Source organism: Trypanosoma conorhini (assembly GCF_003719485.1).
Source record: "Trypanosoma conorhini strain 025E chromosome Unknown Tco_14.4_contig_00030, whole genome shotgun sequence".
In the NCBI taxonomy this organism is placed as follows: Eukaryota; Euglenozoa; class Kinetoplastea; order Trypanosomatida; family Trypanosomatidae; genus Trypanosoma; species Trypanosoma conorhini.
The window spans coordinates 15,947-32,239 of NW_021704116.1; the positions used below are offsets into that span (position 1 = coordinate 15,947).

Consider the following 16,293-nt stretch of genomic DNA (forward strand, 5'->3'; position numbering starts at 1 on the left):
GTTCTTCATTGCAGGGCCGATCGGCTGTGGATAAAAGGCGTTCGTCCCCGGCAGCGGCGAGGCCTCGCCCCCTGCCTGCATCGCGCAGTACAGCCTCCAGCTGGTCTCGTTAAAGCCGTAGTTGAAGTAATCCTTGAGGTTTGCCGCGGGTTCGTCCCACGGGCGCTTCTGCATCTGCGCAATGTCATACCCAAAGACGGCGCTGTTGATCTGCGGTCCACTAGCATGGCGCACGCAGAGCGGGACAAGTCCCGATACATCACCCTTTGGCTCCTCCAACGCCTGCTGCTGCTGCTGTTGCTGTTGCTGCTGCCCCTGTGCTTCTTCCGTTGCCGTCCCCCCGCCTCCTGCGGCTGGCGGTGGCGACGCTACGGCCGTCAGAAGGGGCCCCGCGGTCTCCTCCGTGTGTCCACCAACAAACGGGTTCTCTTCACTATCCGCCATCGCTTTCCCTCTCCCACGCTCGCTCCCTGCTTGGCTCCCTTCCACTAATTATACGCTTGGCGACAGGACAAAACGGTCCAGCGCAAACAGCAAAAAAGAAAAACAAAAAAGAAAGACGCACAGATCCGTTCATGCAGTTATATATATATATATAACTTGGCATGCATGCGACATAAATGGCCCACAATAAGCTTAAAGAATACGCATTGCATCCTCTCCCCTTTGCAACAAGCGCTAGATGCTTGTCTCTTCCTCCCCCTTCCCCCGCGCGCGCGTACGGGCGCGCACACACACACACACAAGAGATCACGCACTTCTACAGAATACCATATTACAGAAAATTAAAAAACTAACGGCGGCAGCAGCAGCAGAAATAACGGCTATAAAAGTACTAAAAGAAGAAACTACGAAGTTTTGTTGGCCGCCTCCGCAAACAGCTGCTCCGGGTTCTCAAGGAAGGCCTTCAATGAGTTGTTGAACCGTACAAGGGTTGCGCCGTCAATAACGCGGTGATCCGCCGTGCTTGACAGCTGAACAATCGTCGCCTTGACAATGTTGCCGTTGGCGTCAAAGCGAGGCAAGACCTGCAGTCGTCCGAATGCGGATATCGCCACCTGCGGGGGAAGAAGTATGGGGGTGGCGTACGTTGCCCCAAGCGGGCCAACATTGCTGATGGTGAACGTGCCACCACGCAAGCTGCTCGGTGGGACTTGGTTCTTGCGGGACAGCCGCACCAGCTCATTGACCTCCCGCACCACCTCCATGGTACTCTTCCCCTCGACGTTTCGAACCACCGGAACGATCAGGCCCTTTGGCGTGTCCACCGCAAAGCCAATGTTGTGTGCCTTCTTCACCACAAGCGTCTCACACTTGTGAGGGACGTATGCGTTGATGTAGTGATTCTGCAGCAACGCCAGCGAGGCCGCCTTGATAAAAAAAGACAGCAACGATACCTTTGGCGGGGCGCCGTCGGGAGAGGCTGCCGCCAGTTTTGCTTTCAGCTCTTCGCGAGCAGCCACGAGGGAGCTCAGGTTAATCTCCTCACACGCCGTGAAGCATGGAATCGTGCCCGCCTCCGTCATGGTGTTCACCATGACGTGGCGAATTCCAGTGAGCAGCGGCACCACCTCGTCGCCGGCGTCGTTGCAGTGGCCCCTCACGTAGGCCTCAACGTCCGACTTTAAGATGCTCCCGTTGTCGCCCGTTCCCACCACGTGTGCGAGGTCAACGCCGCACTCACGTGCAAACTCTCGCGTGGCGGGGGTGGCCAGCGGCCTTCCCCCGGCCTTGCGAGGCGGCGGCGAAGGCGGCGGCGACGGCTTCTTCTCCTCCTTCTGCTGCTTCTCGGGGGCGGCCCCGGTTCCGGTTTCCCCCGGCGCGGCCGCGTTGTCCCCCTCGCCGTCGTTGAGCTCGATGTCGACGATGGGGCGGCCAACCAGCGCGGTCTCGCCAGGCAGCACGTGGACGGCGGCGATGACCCCCGCGTAGCGGGAGGTGATGTCCACCATCGCCTTGTCGCTCTGCACCTCGCATATCTTCTCAAACTCCTCAATCCTGTCCCCCTTCTTCACACAGACCGAGACCACCTCCACCTGCTGAATACCCTCGCCAATGTCGGCCAGCCTGTACGGAATAATCGTCCCCCAGCGTGGAAGACTGGCGTGGATGAACCGTGCCGCAGAAGCCGAGTGCGGCCACAACAGCGCAAGCCGTCGCATAAGAAAAATAAAAAGGAACCAAAAATACTTATCTGCAACTTCCTTTTAAAATTCAGGACGTCATAGACGGAAGCAAAGAAGAAGAATAAGAAGAAGAATAGGGAAAGGGAGGCATCTGGGCATCCCCTCACCTCGCCCCCTTTCCTCCTCACACCCGCCGTTTCGTTCGCGTCATCCACAGTCACCGATGACGCCCAAGGAAGAAAAGAAAAACCTACACACGTCAAAAGTATATATTTATGTATGTATGCATAGTTATGTCTAGTTAGGTATATGCATATATGGCGTTATTGGGGGGCCAGAGGAGGGCGCTTGTCAAAGGACCTGCAGCCCTCCAGCAATAACTTCTAGGGAAGAAACTTGTATGATATGTGCATCTATGTGACTCAACCTGACCAACGCCGCACGAAGCCCGCCTCCGCCTCCGCCTCAGCCTTCCCCCACACCCGCCGGCAGCGCTTCTCCAGCGATCAAGCATGTTGGTAGTAATAGATTTAGTACATAATCGTGATCAATCTCTCTTCGTTCCTGACATCCATCCTACCGAACAGCTTCTTCCACTTCTTGTGTGCATGTATACGTGTATATATGTGTGCTTTTTTTACCGACTCGCTCTCCCTCCTTCGCTCTCGCGGCTCTTCCACGTGTTTTTTTTTCCTTTCTATAGATCTAGACCGAACGCATGCGCAACTTCAGTCGAAGCAAAGCGGCCTTTAGTTGTTCCGCCGTCATGGTGGGGTACGAGCGGGAATGCAAGGATGACAGGGACGAACCGCTGCTGATGCTGCTACTGTCATTGCCGCTGCCGCTGTTGGCGCTGGTGTCGGTGCTTGAGGTGCCGGTCTCTTCCTCCTCAGGTGCCGCCTTGCCAGGGCGCCGCGCCGGCGTGGCTGCAGAGCTCATTGAGCTAAGACTGACGTTCCCGTGCAAGGCGGAGGCGTCCTGCGTCTCGCTGCCGTCGGCGCCAGCGGCAGAGGCCCTCGTCAGCTTATCCTGCAGCGCCTTAAGGTTGCGAAGGAATTGCTCATGGTGCAGCGCCAGGCCCGGCGCCTCGTCAAGGGGAGACACGGGCGGTGCGGCGGCTGCCTTCGCTGCCGGGGGGGACAAAGAAATCGGCGTCGGCGAGTGCGGCGGCGTGCGGGTCGGCGATGGTGTGCGGGTCGGCGACGGCGTCCGCCCGGCGGACGTCGCCCGCGGGGACAACGGCGTCGGCCGCGGCGCCGCAGACTCCGCGCTTGGCGCGTCACTTCCCGCCTCCGACGCCGCTTCCGCGGGGACGGGGCGCACGCGAAAAGGCCTCGGGCGCAGCTGCACAACAACCTCCGCGTCGCCCGGCAAGAGGCACGCGGCACCGGCGAGAGGAAAGAGGCGCATCTCCGCGTCGCCGTCGTCCGCGTCGCCGGCGGCCGTCGAGGCATCGGTGGGGGGCAGCGGCCCACGGAGAAACATCTGCTCGAACTCCGCCTCCTCCTGCGCCCTGAGCGCCGCCGCCCGCCGCGCCTCCAGCTCCTTGCCGCTCCTCGACCTGTCCTCCTGCGGCTCAGTGGCAATGCGCTGCTCAAGCGCCGCCGCGTTCTCCGCCCTCCGCTGGGCCGCCTCGCGTGCCTCCCTTGCCGCCTCCTCGCGCTTCGCCAAGTGCGCCGCCGCCCGCGCCGCCGCCTCGCGTTGACCCTGCCGGAGCGCCCTCCTCTCACTCGCCCGCTCTCGCTGGCGCTCCTCGCCAAACTGCGCGGCAGCGGCCTCCCCGCGCGCCGCCGCCGCCGGACTCGCGTCTTCCCCTCCTCTGGCCGCCATCACCACAGTTGCAGCCGGTGCAGGCGGGGAGGTGCCCTCAATGGCCGTGTGCGAGAGGGCGCCGGTGAGCGGAGAGCTGTGCGAGGCAAAGGATGGCGGCCGCGGCAGCGGCCTCGCGATCCTCGCCTTGCTGCGTCTATCCTCCACCCCCCGCACCGCCTTCTTGCGCTCCACAATGCCACGATGGGGCTCCTCCTGCAGTGCCCGCGTGACGCGCTCTGTGGCCACGGCGATGCGGTGCCGCTCCCGCTCCAGTGCGTGCTCCGCCGCCCACGCGTCCAGCTCGTCGCTCGCGTGCTGCTGGTGCGCCGCGGCAAGTCCGGCCGCCCCCCGCATCCCCTCACCGAGCCTCGACTGTCCGTCGTACAGGATGCGGTCAATGAGGGCGGCCTGCTGCTGCACCTCGCACTCCCACTGCTTGCGCAGGTCGTTTCGCACCTTCACCGCCTGCGCAGTCTTCTGCGCCGCGTATGCGCGGGCCCGCTGCACCCCCATCGCACTCCCGGTACGTCTTGCCTCCTCGAACCGCGCGCGCCGCACCGCCGCCTCCTGCTGCTCCCGTACGTATCTCAGGGACACCATTCACCTTCTCTGTGCGTCAGCACGCGCGCGTGCGTGCGTGCGTATGTGTGGTCTATTTCTTTTTTGTTTCCCTCACGACGACAACGACGTTGCCGTTGCTGGCGTTGTTGCTGGTGAGAGCCAACCGTTAAAACTCGGGGACCTAGCAATCGTACACAGATGCAAAGAAAGAGAAAGCAAGAGGAGCACTAAGATGGAGATCATGGCCACTTCCATCCCAAGAGCGGTACGCGTCTCGGCAGACACGTGACGCATGGCCTCAATATAATGCGTGTATCCGCAATGTGCCCTTGGCACTTCACTCTCTATGCGTGACCCCGTGTGCGCCGGGGGAGGACTCCACACGCACCACCGACGGCGAGGACATGCTGCCGTCGGGGACATACTCCGTGGAGTGCGTGGACGGCACGGTTGACAGCGTCACACCTCCCGCAGAGGAGGAGGGGCGACGACGGTGGCGCGTCTTGGAGTCCAACTTGCGCAGCGCCTGCGATACCGTGGCTAAAAACTCCCGCAGCTGCTCATCCACATTGTCGGCCTCCTGCTTGTAGGAGCGACGCGTGGCCGCGCCGTGTTCCCGCTCGTCCGCCAACAGACGTCTGCACTCCGCCGCTCGGCTCTCACTACACTCCGCCTCACGTCGGCACCGCCCAACCTCGGCACGCAGCTCTTCTTCTATGCGACCATGTGCTTCTAGTTCAACCCTCATCGTCTGCGCCTCCTGCTGTACAGCCGCAAGCGACCTCAGCTCGGCTTCGCGACTCTGCTGCTCCGTGCTTGCTTTGCAAAGCTCCTTCTCCGTTTCCAGGAGACGGCAGTGGGCACTTGAAAGCTCCTCGCGCACCGTGTGCAGCTCCCCCTCTTGCTCCATGATGCGTTGACAGAGAAACGCAACAAGCGCCTCATCGGTGGCTATGAAATTCTCCATTTGCTCCCGCAGCTTTGCCTCCCCCTTCTGCACTGTTTGCGCCACCTGGTGGGCCGCATGCGTGGCGAGCTCCTCCACGGCCCGCATCTGCCGCTGCAGCTCCCGCAGCTGTTGGCACGACGAGCTACACGCCGTGAGAACCTGCTCGTGTGCGTAGAGGGCCTCGGATCGGGCCGAGAGGGTGCGTCGCTGCCCCTCGCTACTGCTGCTGTGACTCTGCCGCAGCACCTCTCTCGCGCGGCCAAGCTCATACCGCAGCTCCTCCACTACACGCTCGAGCCCGGCCTCGTTCGCCCGACTCAGCCGCAGCGCCTCCTCCACCTGCTTTAGCCGCTGTGCACCGTCGTGTTGGAGCCTCGCGGCCGCCTCCCGATGGCCCGAAATCGCGGCGTTGAGGTCATCGGCGTACTTGCCGGCCTCCGCCTCCGTGCGAAAGAGCCGCTCCGTCAGCTGCTGCAGCCTGTGCTCTAACACGGCAATCTGTTCACGCTGCATGTGGCTCTCCTTCGCCGCGGACTCCTGCGCCAGCCGTGACTCCTGCAGCTGCGCCTCTAACCCGGCCACCGTCGCCTGCAACTGCGCCACAAGCCGCTCGTGTTCCTTCGCGGCACTCACCTTCACCCGCAGCTGCTGCATGAGGTTGAAGTTTATGTGCTTCAGATCCTTCTCCAGCCCCTCCTTCTCCACGCTGATGGAGGTGAGCCGCTCCGCCGCCGCCTTGGCCTGCGTGAGCAGCCGTGTGTTTTCCGCCTTCAGTTCCCTGTTCTCGTCGTTGAGGGCCGCGAGCAGCCGCTTCGTCTCCGCGAGCAGCGCCTCCCTTGCCGACTCCATCGCACCGGCGCCGACCCCTTCTGCTGGGCGACGGTGGCGGCAAACAAAAGCAGACGAAAAAAAAGGAGTTTGTGTGTGCGTGTGTGGGGGAGGGGGGGGGGTTTCAAGGGCCGAGCTAAAAAAAAAAAACGAATGATCCCAACAACCAAAAAGGCACGTGCCAAGGACGACAACGCCGAAACGAAGCGGAGACAGATGACGCACGCGCGCGGCTGTAGGGGGGGGGGGGAAGTGGGAGGGAAACAGCAGTGATCCACGAAAGCTGCGCTACTGAGCGTGGGGGGGGGGGGCGGTGGAAGGGGTTTCCACGGCGTGACGCCACCCATAAAGCAACACGAGGCCAATAGCAAAGGAGGAAAGCCACGATGGGGATTGGCCACTGCATGCACCCCCTCCCCCCGCTCAAAGAGCCGGGCGAGAGCGCAAAAAGGCCTTTGCCATGGGAAGCCCCAGGTTCCTCACTGCAATGAAGATGTGCGCCTTTTCCTTGGGGCAGCGGGCAATGATGTCCTCAATTTTCATCCATTCAACGTGGGAGAACTCCTGCAGCGCGCCGCTTCCTTTGGGTGGAACGAGATTCACCTTTCCAATGTTGTCGGCTTGGGTAAAAAACAGCATGAGGCGCTGCTCTTGGCCCCGGAAGCCAAATCGCCGGAGATTGGCTGTGCTGCGAAGTTCATAGCGAAACTCCCGCGGATCACCGCTGGCTGGAAGAATCTCCCCCACGAATTGCAGGTCCTCCTGCAGCAGTCCAATCTCCTCCTGCAGCTCGCGGTATGCAGCTTGGAGGAGATCGGTGTCCCGCTTCTCTATTCCGCCCTGCACAAACTGATACAAATCCGAATTAATGCGTTTGCACCCAAGAAAAAAAAGGTCCTCATTAAAGATGATAGCACACACGTTCTTTCGGTACATGGATTATTGTGCGAATAGTGTGTGACTCTCTCTGTGATTCACCGCCCGTGTCTGTGCGTGCGTGCGTGCGTGGGAAAACACGTACGTGGTGTAATGTAATATATGTGGCTCCGCTTCCTGCCGCTGCTTTGCCTAAGGCCCCTTTCACCTCCCACCACCAAGGGCGTCAGTGAGAATGGTGAGAAAGAGATGCAACAACAGGGAGTCTAACGGGATGGGGGGGGGGGACGAGCGCAGGCGACACCTGAAAGGGAGGGCGTGCGTGTTTGCGTGTTTGCATGTGTGCAAAAGGGCGGCAAGGCGGTTGCGCACGACAGGCAGAGGCGCTTCTTCCCACTTGTTTTCCCTTTTTACTCCTTTTTTTTTTAGAGCCCCACAACACCATCGTCCCTAATGTTGTCGCGGGGCAAGAGCGCTCCCACTGTGGTGCGTCACTCCTCCTCCCGAGCGAGCGCACGGTAGTAGCGCCGCTTGTAGTCGAGCGACTGCACGACATCCTCGGCCTGCGGTGACGTCGCTCCGCTTTTCGAGGCGGCCCACGCAACGACGTCGCCCAGGCGCTGCTGTCGAAACTCACGGCCCGGCAAACTCTGACTCGGCAGCCATCGGCTGTACGCCCCTGCAGGGTCCTTCCGCGTCCACGGGACAATTAACCGGCTCTCCTCCAGCTGCTCCATCATAAATTCAGCAAGCGGTACGGCGTCTGTAAACGTGACGATCCCGCGCGGGTCTGCGGGGTCCTCACGCACCCGCAGCCGGCTATGGACCACACAAAGAAAGTCCCGCGTGACAAGCCGTCGGTAGCTGCCGCTCTCCGACCAGAATGGAACAGGCATCGGCGCGACGCACACGTCGGCCGTGGCAGGCGGCACAAGGCGCTGCAGCAGGAAGAGCGCGTCGCTGCGCACAAAGTGCACGCGGGGGCCATACTGTGGCACCAGCGCGGCGGCCGCCTCCAGCAGGGCCGAGAGGGCGTGGTCCACGACGAGCACGCTGTGCACCTCATCCATCGCCAGCTGCCTTTGGAGGTAGGCGAGGCTGCGGCAACCAACAATGAGCACATGGCGTGTGCCCGCCGAGGTCCAGGGGTGGATCAAAAGCCGGCGAAACTCCTCAGTGACCTCCGCGGCAAGCGACGCCCGAAGCTCCGCGCGGTGAACGCCGTTCGTGGGCGGCAGCACCGCCAACTGAAAGGCAGGGAAGTGCACGACGCTCTCCTCATCGTACGTCGCACGGACCCCGCCGTCGCGCCGCTGCACGTTATCCGCCACCAGCGAAGCGTGGCGCCGCACGGCGTCCAGGAGCTCCCTCTTCTGCAGCTCCGCCGTTGAGCTGCGGGTGACGAGGGCGAGTTTGGGCGCCAGCAGCAGGGCATGGAGGCGCCTCGACAGCATCGCCTCTCAGAGAAGAAGGTCGTCCCTCCTTTCTTCCTCCTTCCCCACCTTAGAGGACGCCGCGCCCCACAAGAGCCGGTGAAGGAAAAAAGAAGAAACGCCCACCCACACACCGACAGAGAAAAAGAAAAAGACCAGTGAAGAGACCGCAGAAAAAAAAAAACAAGAAGAGTGTGTGTGTTTCTGTATCCGGAGTGCCCCCTCTTGCAGCACCGTCCATAGACGTCTCCCACAAACCTCCAGCTTTATTTTATCCCTCTCCCTTCCACCCTCGTGTCGCTCAGTCACTCACACACGCAAACGCACAAGCACACAGGCAGAGCGCGAGGGCGAGCGGTGCGTCTGTGGGGAGTTCATTGCGGCGCCAGTGGGTCTCGCACGGGAACACAGCGGCTTTGGGCCCAAAGCCGGACCTCATCGTCTGACATCGCCAGCAGTTGTTGCAGTTGTTTTCGCCGCGTCTCCAGCCCTCTTCCGTAGCGACTGCGGTAGTACCTACTCGCGTAGCCTGCGTGCAGCATCTCCTTCTTCACCCTATCACAGTGGGCGGGGAGCTTTTCCAGCAGCGCCGCCACCACCTCCTCGCGGCTGCCCTCGCCGTGCGGCTGCGCCTCCTGCAAAAGGTGCCGCAGCGACGGCACAACCGGGACCGCCACCGGCTGGTGACAGAAGGGCGATGGCAGCAGCGCACGTCCCAGCAGCGTGGAAGAGGGGCGGAGGGCCATCTTTGCCAACGAGCCGCAGCAAATGGGGGCGCCGCCGCCCCACGCAGCGCGAGGCGACCAGGAAAAGGGCAAAGGAGAAGAGACGTGCAGCGACAGGTGGAGCAAACGACCAGGAAAAACACCAACACCAACACCAAACAAAGAAACAAGAATAAACAAACGTGGCGGCGAAGAAAACATGCCTCTGTTTTACCCCTTCCCTCCGTTTCTGCCCACTGAGCCAGCATAGAGCAAGAAGAACAACATTGCTGCTTCAGCACCGCTCGTGAATAATATAATATATGAGTATGCCACCACGTGTGCGTCGTGTAAACGAAACAGCGCCACTAACCAACGACAAGATCGACTACAACAGATGGATAAAACACGTAAATCAAATACACACACACTCACAGACACACACGCAGAAAGAGGCACACAGTCGCAGAAATGCAAACACGTATAGATTTATATACTTGCGGGTGTGTGTGAGAGGGAGAGAGAGAGAGAGAGAAAGGGAGACGAAGAAGAACGAGGAGCATGAAAATGAGGATGAGAAAAGAAGAGCAATAACATAGGCATACAGCAACATCCTCACTCGTAGTTTGTGCCCCTCCCTCCTTTTTGTTTTTCTTTTACTCTTGTTGGACTGAATTTATTCCTCTGCTTCCGGCTTTTCACCTCGCACACCTTAACAAACAAGTTGCAAACAACATACACGCACACACACACACACATGTATATATATATATATGCATATATATATATATATACATACTTTTACTGTAGAAGCACTTTGGCCTCAAGGAAGCTCCTTTACGCACATGCCCCGTCAAGTTAGGAACGAAATGCCACTACTTCTTCTTCATCATTCTCCGAGCACGCCTACTTTCACGTCAACCTCTTCGCTTCACCGGAAAGAGAGAGGGGGAGGGAAGATGCAGATGCACATACACACAGATATATATATATACATATATGTATATATATCTTCCGCAAGGACAACAAGGGCGGCAGCGGCGGTTGCCGTAAAGCAAGAGGTGGCGGCGCCAAGCAACGCCGCCGTCGGCCACAGCAGCGGGGAAAAAAGGGGCGGGGGCTGACAGGGGCGGGGGTGAGGCGCGTGAATGGGGGGACCAGGTGACACCCGACTAGGAGATAGTAGAGCAAGCATCAACCGTAAACATCAGGCTCCAAGCGAGAGAGATGAAATTACAAAAAAAAAAAAACAAAACAAAAACAAAAGACAAAATCAATTGCGTATAACTCCCCTACGAGCTTCCCCCATGCTCTCCGCTCTTCTCATCATTTCTTAATTTTTATTCTTTTTAACGTGTCTTCTGCTCTCGCTTCCCTCCTCCTCCATCCCTCACTTCCACCGCCTTCGCCTCCTCTCACTCACTGGCTCTTCTGCTTTGCCCATGTGGCCTGCGTGGAGATGGGAGGCGAAGAAGACGATTCCAGAAAAACAAAAACACAAGCGGTGTCATGAGGGAGGGGCTGTTGGTGGACCAATGACACATGCATGAAGACATACATTTTGTGTGTCATCGATCTTGGGCTGTGGAGGAGTAGGAGGTGGTGTTGGTGGAGGCGCTCAATGGACATACTTGAGCATTCCCTCCCCCTTTTTTCCCTTTATATATGCGTTTCCCCCCCCTACCACTCTCTCTACTTCTCTAGCTCTCTCTCTCTCTATCTCTCTACTTTCCATTCGCTTCGTGTGAATGCAATGCTTCCTCCACAGTTGCCGCCCGTACCGGCGCCGTGGTCGTAAGCCGCGGCGATTGGCAGACGGTGGAAGGTGGCGCGGGGACGAGGGGATGGGGGACTCTTTTACATCCGCTTTAGGCGTGGCACGAATCCGGGGATGCTCTTCCCCAGAGTGCGGGGGGAAACGGGGCCCTTGACCTCCTTCGCTTCCTGCCGCTGCGGCTTTTTTATCGCCATGCGCAGCTTTCCGTTGGCTACCAGGATGCAGCCCGCACCGTTTTGATGCCCGGCGTAGTCAGAGGTGGAGAAGATGGTCACAACACGGGCGTTGTCGGACAGGCGCAGACCATCCGCCTTCTCCTGGTGGGCACGGAATATGTATTGATAGTTGTAGCGCTCACAGAACATGTCCACAGCGCGGGAGCCAAATGTTTTAATGTCAGGCCCACGCGGGTTGGGCCCAAAGCCGTACTTGTCCAGCTGATGGTTTGGTGGGGCGGGGTCGGACCACAACAAGTCATTCACCATCATGCGCTGGGTTACGTTTGTCGGATCCGTGCACTGCACTACAGGGATGCGGGGGAAGGAGGGGTCGGAGAGGATCTCCAGCCGCTTATCCTCCCCACCCGCGTACTGCGGAAGACCACCATGGACGCAGAAGATCTTCTTGTCAATGTCGGCAATCACAGGAAGGAACTGGAACACCTCATTCACGGCGACCCAGACATCAATGCCGCGCTCGCGACCAAACTTCTCAAGGCACTGGTACTTGAAAGAGCTGTAGCCGTAGACATCCATGTCTCCATTCACCTCGGGTGACTCATGATTCCCACGCAGGAGTGTCACCTTCGCCGGGTTGATGAGCTTCAGCGCCAGGAGGTACATCACACATTCTAGGGAAAAGGCTCCTCGATCCACGTAGTCGCCAAGGAACAGGAGGTGGGTCGTGGTGTACTTGAGCATAATGTCATCAAACCCCACCACCTTCTCCAAAAAGTACGCCATGTCGGCAAAGTTGCCATGGATATCGCCAAATACTGTAATAGGGGATTTGAGACGAACAAAGAGCGGCTCCCGCGTCACCACCTCACGGCATTGATTACATACAGAAATAACAAGTTTACAGAATTCTGGGAGGTTGTCGTAGGCAAATCCATTATGAGTGGGGTTTGCGGCGCGCCGTATCGTCTCAATGAGTCGTGCCGCATCTACATGCGGCTGGGTGGGGGAGTTCATGTAGTTTCGCATGTCCTGCAACTGAAGCATCGTGCTGTGACTGGCAACAGCCTCATCAAATGCCCGAGACCTCGGTGTTGAACCCGGTGCAATGCCCGCCCGCGGCGTGTCTGGCTCCGCCACCCCTTTTTGTCCCACAGCGTTCTGCAGCAAGTCCACAATTGTAACGGTTTGTGGGAGGTTCACAAAGTCATCCTCACAGAGAAGCACATTCTGTGAAAATACATACTTTTCCGGCAAATTTGTCGCGGCCCCACCACTTTGGGAAGCCTCATGGGCGCGTTTTTCATCCTTGCGCTTCCCGTGGAAGGCGGGCTCCACCAAGATAACAGTCTCCAGAAGCCGCAGCCGCTCCTCCATCTTGAAGACAGTGTTAAACACGTTTGGCAGAAGTTCCGGCGGCACCTTGGAGATAAAGGTGTTAAACTCCATGGGGGTGATCTTCGCGTTGCTGATGCAGTCGTAGTTGGTGTTGCTGCGGCCGGAGTTAATTTCCTCGGTCGTGATGAGGTCGAGCTCAACCGACCAGTCTGGCTTCAGCGTCTTGATGCGGCCGACTTTGTAAAGCGCCTTGCCGTCGGTGGAGTCCTCTACGCGGCAGCGGACAAAAAAGCCAGACACAAGGGAGAAGAGCCTTGAGCGTATCTTGTGGTGCCACTCCGAGAGCTTTTCCCGATTGATTGTGACGGCCTGCGCCATCTCGAGCGTGACGAGGGACTCCGTGCGGAAGGAGGGGGTCAGGCTGAGCGGGGCGAGGTCCGGAGGCGCCTGCGGCGACGACGGCACATTGGGTGGATCCATGCTCTGCCTTGCTTGACGGGGCGTTGTGTTGGTGGTGGTATGGACACAGCCGATGCTTCTTCGCTCTTCGCGCGCTTTGCTTTGCTACTTTGCGTGGGCTTTGCGGGGGAAGTCGGGGCCCCGCGTGGCCGAAGCGAAGCAAATAAAAAAAAAGAAGACAAGAAGAATAAGAAGCAAAATTATACGAACAAACAAAAAAAGTAATAATAGTAATAATATGTGCCAACTCCCCGCCACAAGGAAAGCTTCATCCACTCTGCCCGCCCACAACACCACCAGCGCCACCAAAACCAGGCGGTTTAGACGAGGCATACCGCAATGAAAAGTGAGTGACACCTTTCCAACTTCTTTTGCCTCGTTTTTTTTGTTTTGTTTTTTTGCTGTATTGGGGGACGGAGGGGGATGGTGGTGTGCAGCTGCGTGCTGCCACGGAGCACGGGCACGATGCAACAAGATACATAAAAAAAAAGGAGAGGGGTGGGTGGGTGGGTGGGAGAAAAAGAAAAAATGAGCTCAATAGCGTCCATACTTGAAAACGCATACAAACACTCACACACTCACACACGCGTACACACGAAGTAGTGGGGAGGAGGGAAGGGGTGGGGGGGATAGTGCAAATGAGGCGGTGGTAGGGCGGTGTGGTACTCCTTCCGTGATCCCCCGCCTCATCTCTCTTTTCGCGGAGCCGGCCGCACGCACATACATTGGAAATTTTCCACGCCTTATGTGCGTGTGTGTGTGATTTTGTTGTTGTTGTTTATATTGAACTGTCACTGCTCTTCCACCGTAGATGAAGTTTCAACGTTCTCAGAGCATACATCGACATGTATTTAAGCGCAAGTTGCCGCCTCCCTTCTTTTTTTTTTTTGCAATATGTACATTTGTGTGTGCGTTTCTGTGTGTGTGCGTGTGTATGGGAGGGATACATATTTGTAGCTTCCATTAGTTCTCTGGCGACGACGACGTCGTGGGTGGTGGTGGCGGCAGCGCGTTGAAACACGCGCCGAGCTCCATAACTCGCCCCAGCGACTCCCGCGCGTTGTCGCTGAGGTCCGAGGAGCGGCAGCGGGCCCTGGAGAGCACCTGGCACGTCAAGTCGAGCGTCTTCTCCACGTCGAGGCTCACCCGCGACGCGGCGTTGAGGAGGTCGGTGAGCAGCGAGGGACGCCGCTCGGGCGCCGCCTCTCCCTCCTCGTCGCCGCGCCCTCGCACGGGACTCTCCTCGACGCGCCCCCGCGCGTGGTACACGCTGGTGAGGGGGAGCACAGGCGCCGCCAGGTACGTGGCGATCGGGCTGGGTGGCTGCGGCAGCGTCGGCAACATCTCCCGCTGCTCCGCGAGAAGCTTGCGCAGGTTCGGCGCCTTAATGACGACGGTCGACATGGCCCCTCCTTCGCTTCTTGACGTGTGCTGACGCCTTCCCTTGCGTCTCCCTGCGTGGCCGGAGAAACGGCAGCAGCAACGCGAACGCAAGAAGGAGGAGAAGAAGAAAGGTAAAGTAACAGGGAGACGCACGTGGCGGACAAACCCCTCCACACCCCACCAAACGCTTTAGTCGTGTGTGTGTGTGTGTGTGCAGTTGACGCAAATAAATGGGCATGATGGGACGCATGCACGTCGCGGGGGCGTGCGCGGGGAGGGGCGGGCAAAAGCCATTTTCCCACGCCCTGCCTCGCTCCGCTTCATATTGTGCCGCTTCAGTCCCATCCGTCCTTTCGCTTGTGTACATGAGAGGTTCAACGCAGCAAACGCAGCAAGGGAAGCTCGACCCGCTCAGTATCACTCCTTCTTTGACTTCTTCCTGGGCTTTTTGCTCTTTGCTTTTTCCGCCTCGGCGTCCAAAATCATCTGCATATGCTCCGCGATGTGCTGCAGCATGTCCTCGAGGGTCTCCTCCTGCACCTCTCCCACCTCGATGCGAATGCCATCGGTGTCACTGGCGGCAAAGGCGAGGGTGCGCCGCATCTCGACGGACTCAATTGACTTGCTGAAGTCAAGCAGCTTCAGCGTCTTCGTGGTGGCAATGAGATCCCCGGTCGCATCCACAGTTTTTGCATCGAAGGTGTTATCGGCGCAGCTCACCATAATGAGGGCGGTGTTCTTTAAAAGCGCCTTGACAATGACCACTCCACCGTCGTCGGAGAAGCCGTTGCTCGCTACGTTCAGGCGCTCCAGCGCCGGTGGGTTTGCCGCGATGAGCGCCGCTACCTCGGAGGCGCCGTCGTCGCCCAGCATGCAGTTCGCTATATTGAGTGAGCGCACCCGGTTAGGGGCGGCGGTGAAATGCTGGCGGAACACCTGCATCCCCTTCAGCCCAAGCGTGTTGCTGTGCAGACTAACGTCAAGGAGGAACTCGTTGTTTTCCAGCAGCTGCCCAACCGCCTCGCAGCCTCTGTGGCGAACGTCGTTGCGGAAGAGGTTGAGTGACGTGATTCCCTTCCCGGCGAAGCGGCGCATCGCCTCGCAAAGGTACGTGGTGCCGGCGTCGCCAATCCTGTTCGCCATGAGGTGGTAGACGCACAGCGGATTGCGCTGCATCGACCGCAGCAGACACTTTGTCCCCAGCGGGCCAACGTGGTTCCAACTCAGGTCGACGGAGACGAGGTCACGGTGGCACGCCGCCGCCTTGCTCATGGCCAACAGCGTGTCATCGCCCAGATCGTTGCCCGCCAGGACAAGGCTGAACAAGGTGCGGTTCCACTGCCCAGGCTGCCCATTGGGGTTTACATTGGGAACGAAAGCGCTGGCCAGCGCTATCCCGCCCACGTCCGTGATACCGTTCTGCGCCAGATTCAAGTACTGAATGGATTCATTTTTACGCAGAACCTCCGCCATCGTCACGGCCCCCTCATCACCGATATTGTTGTGCGAGAGATCTAGGCGAACAACGTGCTTGTTCTTCATGAGAGCCGTGCCAATCACCAGGGCACCGCGGGGGACGATGCTCTTCCCCTGCAACTCAAGAGCAGCCTGGAAAAGCAGCGCCCGCCACTTCCTTCTCGTGTAGAAATTTGTCGTCGGGTCCTTGCTGGTCCCGGGCGGGGGGACCTTCTCCTTCTTGCCCATCCTCACGCCAATTTCCTCTCACTCCCTTCCTCCCTGCAGACGCGTGTGCACGACGTGGAACCAACAGTAGTGGAAAGGGAACGAGAAAAAGCGAGCGACATATATGAGGAGAACAGTGAGGAATATCGCATAAAAAAAAAACGAAAAAAAAGGTAGAAACATAACTT

At 58.8% G+C, this 16,293-nt stretch overlaps 10 protein-coding genes across 10 annotated transcripts, besides 17 other annotated features; all 10 read right to left on the bottom strand.

Annotated features, from left to right (window-relative positions):
* Tco025E_01037 (FIP1-like protein) lies at nucleotides 1-444 on the bottom strand (the record flags this gene model as incomplete). Its single annotated transcript, XM_029367975.1, has 1 exon — nucleotides 1-444. A coding segment is annotated over one exon (444 nt), but the record flags the coding sequence as incomplete, so codon positions are not given.
* Nucleotides 445-848: 404 nt separating this feature from the next.
* On the bottom strand, nucleotides 849-2,162 carry Tco025E_01038 (dihydrolipoamide branched chain transacylase; the record flags this gene model as incomplete). Its single annotated transcript, XM_029367976.1, has 1 exon — nucleotides 849-2,162. One exon carries the CDS (start codon nucleotides 2,160-2,162, stop codon nucleotides 849-851), a length of 1,314 nt encoding a protein of 437 aa, XP_029231919.1.
* A 69-nt stretch (nucleotides 2,163-2,231) lies between these two features.
* Nucleotides 2,232-2,260: a microsatellite.
* Nucleotides 2,261-2,391: 131 nt separating this feature from the next.
* Nucleotides 2,392-2,446: a microsatellite.
* A 385-nt stretch (nucleotides 2,447-2,831) lies between these two features.
* On the bottom strand, nucleotides 2,832-4,538 carry Tco025E_01039 (uncharacterized protein; the record flags this gene model as incomplete). Its single annotated transcript, XM_029367977.1, has 1 exon — nucleotides 2,832-4,538. The coding sequence occupies one exon, from the start codon at nucleotides 4,536-4,538 to the stop codon at nucleotides 2,832-2,834; it is 1,707 nt and encodes a 568-aa protein (XP_029231920.1).
* A 298-nt stretch (nucleotides 4,539-4,836) lies between these two features.
* On the bottom strand, nucleotides 4,837-6,297 carry Tco025E_01040 (uncharacterized protein; the record flags this gene model as incomplete). The annotated part of the gene is made up of 1 exon (XM_029367978.1): nucleotides 4,837-6,297. One exon carries the CDS (start codon nucleotides 6,295-6,297, stop codon nucleotides 4,837-4,839), a length of 1,461 nt encoding a protein of 486 aa, XP_029231921.1.
* A 402-nt stretch (nucleotides 6,298-6,699) lies between these two features.
* Nucleotides 6,700-7,212, bottom strand: Tco025E_01041 (putative NUDIX hydrolase, conserved; the record flags this gene model as incomplete). The annotated part of the gene is made up of 1 exon (XM_029367979.1): nucleotides 6,700-7,212. The coding sequence occupies one exon, from the start codon at nucleotides 7,210-7,212 to the stop codon at nucleotides 6,700-6,702; it is 513 nt and encodes a 170-aa protein (XP_029231922.1).
* Nucleotides 7,213-7,643: 431 nt separating this feature from the next.
* Nucleotides 7,644-8,606, bottom strand: Tco025E_01042 (uncharacterized protein; the record flags this gene model as incomplete). The annotated part of the gene is made up of 1 exon (XM_029367980.1): nucleotides 7,644-8,606. One exon carries the CDS (start codon nucleotides 8,604-8,606, stop codon nucleotides 7,644-7,646), a length of 963 nt encoding a protein of 320 aa, XP_029231923.1.
* Nucleotides 8,607-8,883: 277 nt separating this feature from the next.
* Nucleotides 8,884-8,920: a microsatellite.
* A 39-nt stretch (nucleotides 8,921-8,959) lies between these two features.
* On the bottom strand, nucleotides 8,960-9,331 carry Tco025E_01043 (uncharacterized protein; the record flags this gene model as incomplete). The annotated part of the gene is made up of 1 exon (XM_029367981.1): nucleotides 8,960-9,331. One exon carries the CDS (start codon nucleotides 9,329-9,331, stop codon nucleotides 8,960-8,962), a length of 372 nt encoding a protein of 123 aa, XP_029231924.1.
* Nucleotides 9,332-9,433: 102 nt separating this feature from the next.
* Nucleotides 9,434-9,492: a sequence feature (A-rich).
* A 218-nt stretch (nucleotides 9,493-9,710) lies between these two features.
* Nucleotides 9,711-9,751: a microsatellite.
* A 49-nt stretch (nucleotides 9,752-9,800) lies between these two features.
* Nucleotides 9,801-9,849: a sequence feature (GA-rich).
* Nucleotides 9,850-10,016: 167 nt separating this feature from the next.
* Nucleotides 10,017-10,047: a microsatellite.
* Nucleotides 10,048-10,049: 2 nt separating this feature from the next.
* Nucleotides 10,050-10,083: a microsatellite.
* Nucleotides 10,084-10,248: 165 nt separating this feature from the next.
* Nucleotides 10,249-10,287: a microsatellite.
* Nucleotides 10,271-10,300: a microsatellite.
* A 226-nt stretch (nucleotides 10,301-10,526) lies between these two features.
* Nucleotides 10,527-10,562: a sequence feature (A-rich).
* Nucleotides 10,563-10,663: 101 nt separating this feature from the next.
* Nucleotides 10,664-10,704: a microsatellite.
* Nucleotides 10,705-10,975: 271 nt separating this feature from the next.
* Nucleotides 10,976-11,015: a microsatellite.
* A 131-nt stretch (nucleotides 11,016-11,146) lies between these two features.
* Nucleotides 11,147-13,060, bottom strand: Tco025E_01044 (putative phosphoprotein phosphatase; the record flags this gene model as incomplete). Its single annotated transcript, XM_029367982.1, has 1 exon — nucleotides 11,147-13,060. The coding sequence occupies one exon, from the start codon at nucleotides 13,058-13,060 to the stop codon at nucleotides 11,147-11,149; it is 1,914 nt and encodes a 637-aa protein (XP_029231925.1).
* Nucleotides 13,061-13,200: 140 nt separating this feature from the next.
* Nucleotides 13,201-13,260: a sequence feature (A-rich).
* A 335-nt stretch (nucleotides 13,261-13,595) lies between these two features.
* Nucleotides 13,596-13,635: a microsatellite.
* A 307-nt stretch (nucleotides 13,636-13,942) lies between these two features.
* Nucleotides 13,943-13,976: a microsatellite.
* A 26-nt stretch (nucleotides 13,977-14,002) lies between these two features.
* On the bottom strand, nucleotides 14,003-14,443 carry Tco025E_01045 (uncharacterized protein; the record flags this gene model as incomplete). The annotated part of the gene is made up of 1 exon (XM_029367983.1): nucleotides 14,003-14,443. One exon carries the CDS (start codon nucleotides 14,441-14,443, stop codon nucleotides 14,003-14,005), a length of 441 nt encoding a protein of 146 aa, XP_029231926.1.
* Nucleotides 14,444-14,617: 174 nt separating this feature from the next.
* Nucleotides 14,618-14,636: a microsatellite.
* Nucleotides 14,637-14,839: 203 nt separating this feature from the next.
* Nucleotides 14,840-16,126, bottom strand: Tco025E_01046 (uncharacterized protein; the record flags this gene model as incomplete). Its single annotated transcript, XM_029367984.1, has 1 exon — nucleotides 14,840-16,126. One exon carries the CDS (start codon nucleotides 16,124-16,126, stop codon nucleotides 14,840-14,842), a length of 1,287 nt encoding a protein of 428 aa, XP_029231927.1.
* Nucleotides 16,127-16,293: the final 167 nt, after the last annotated feature.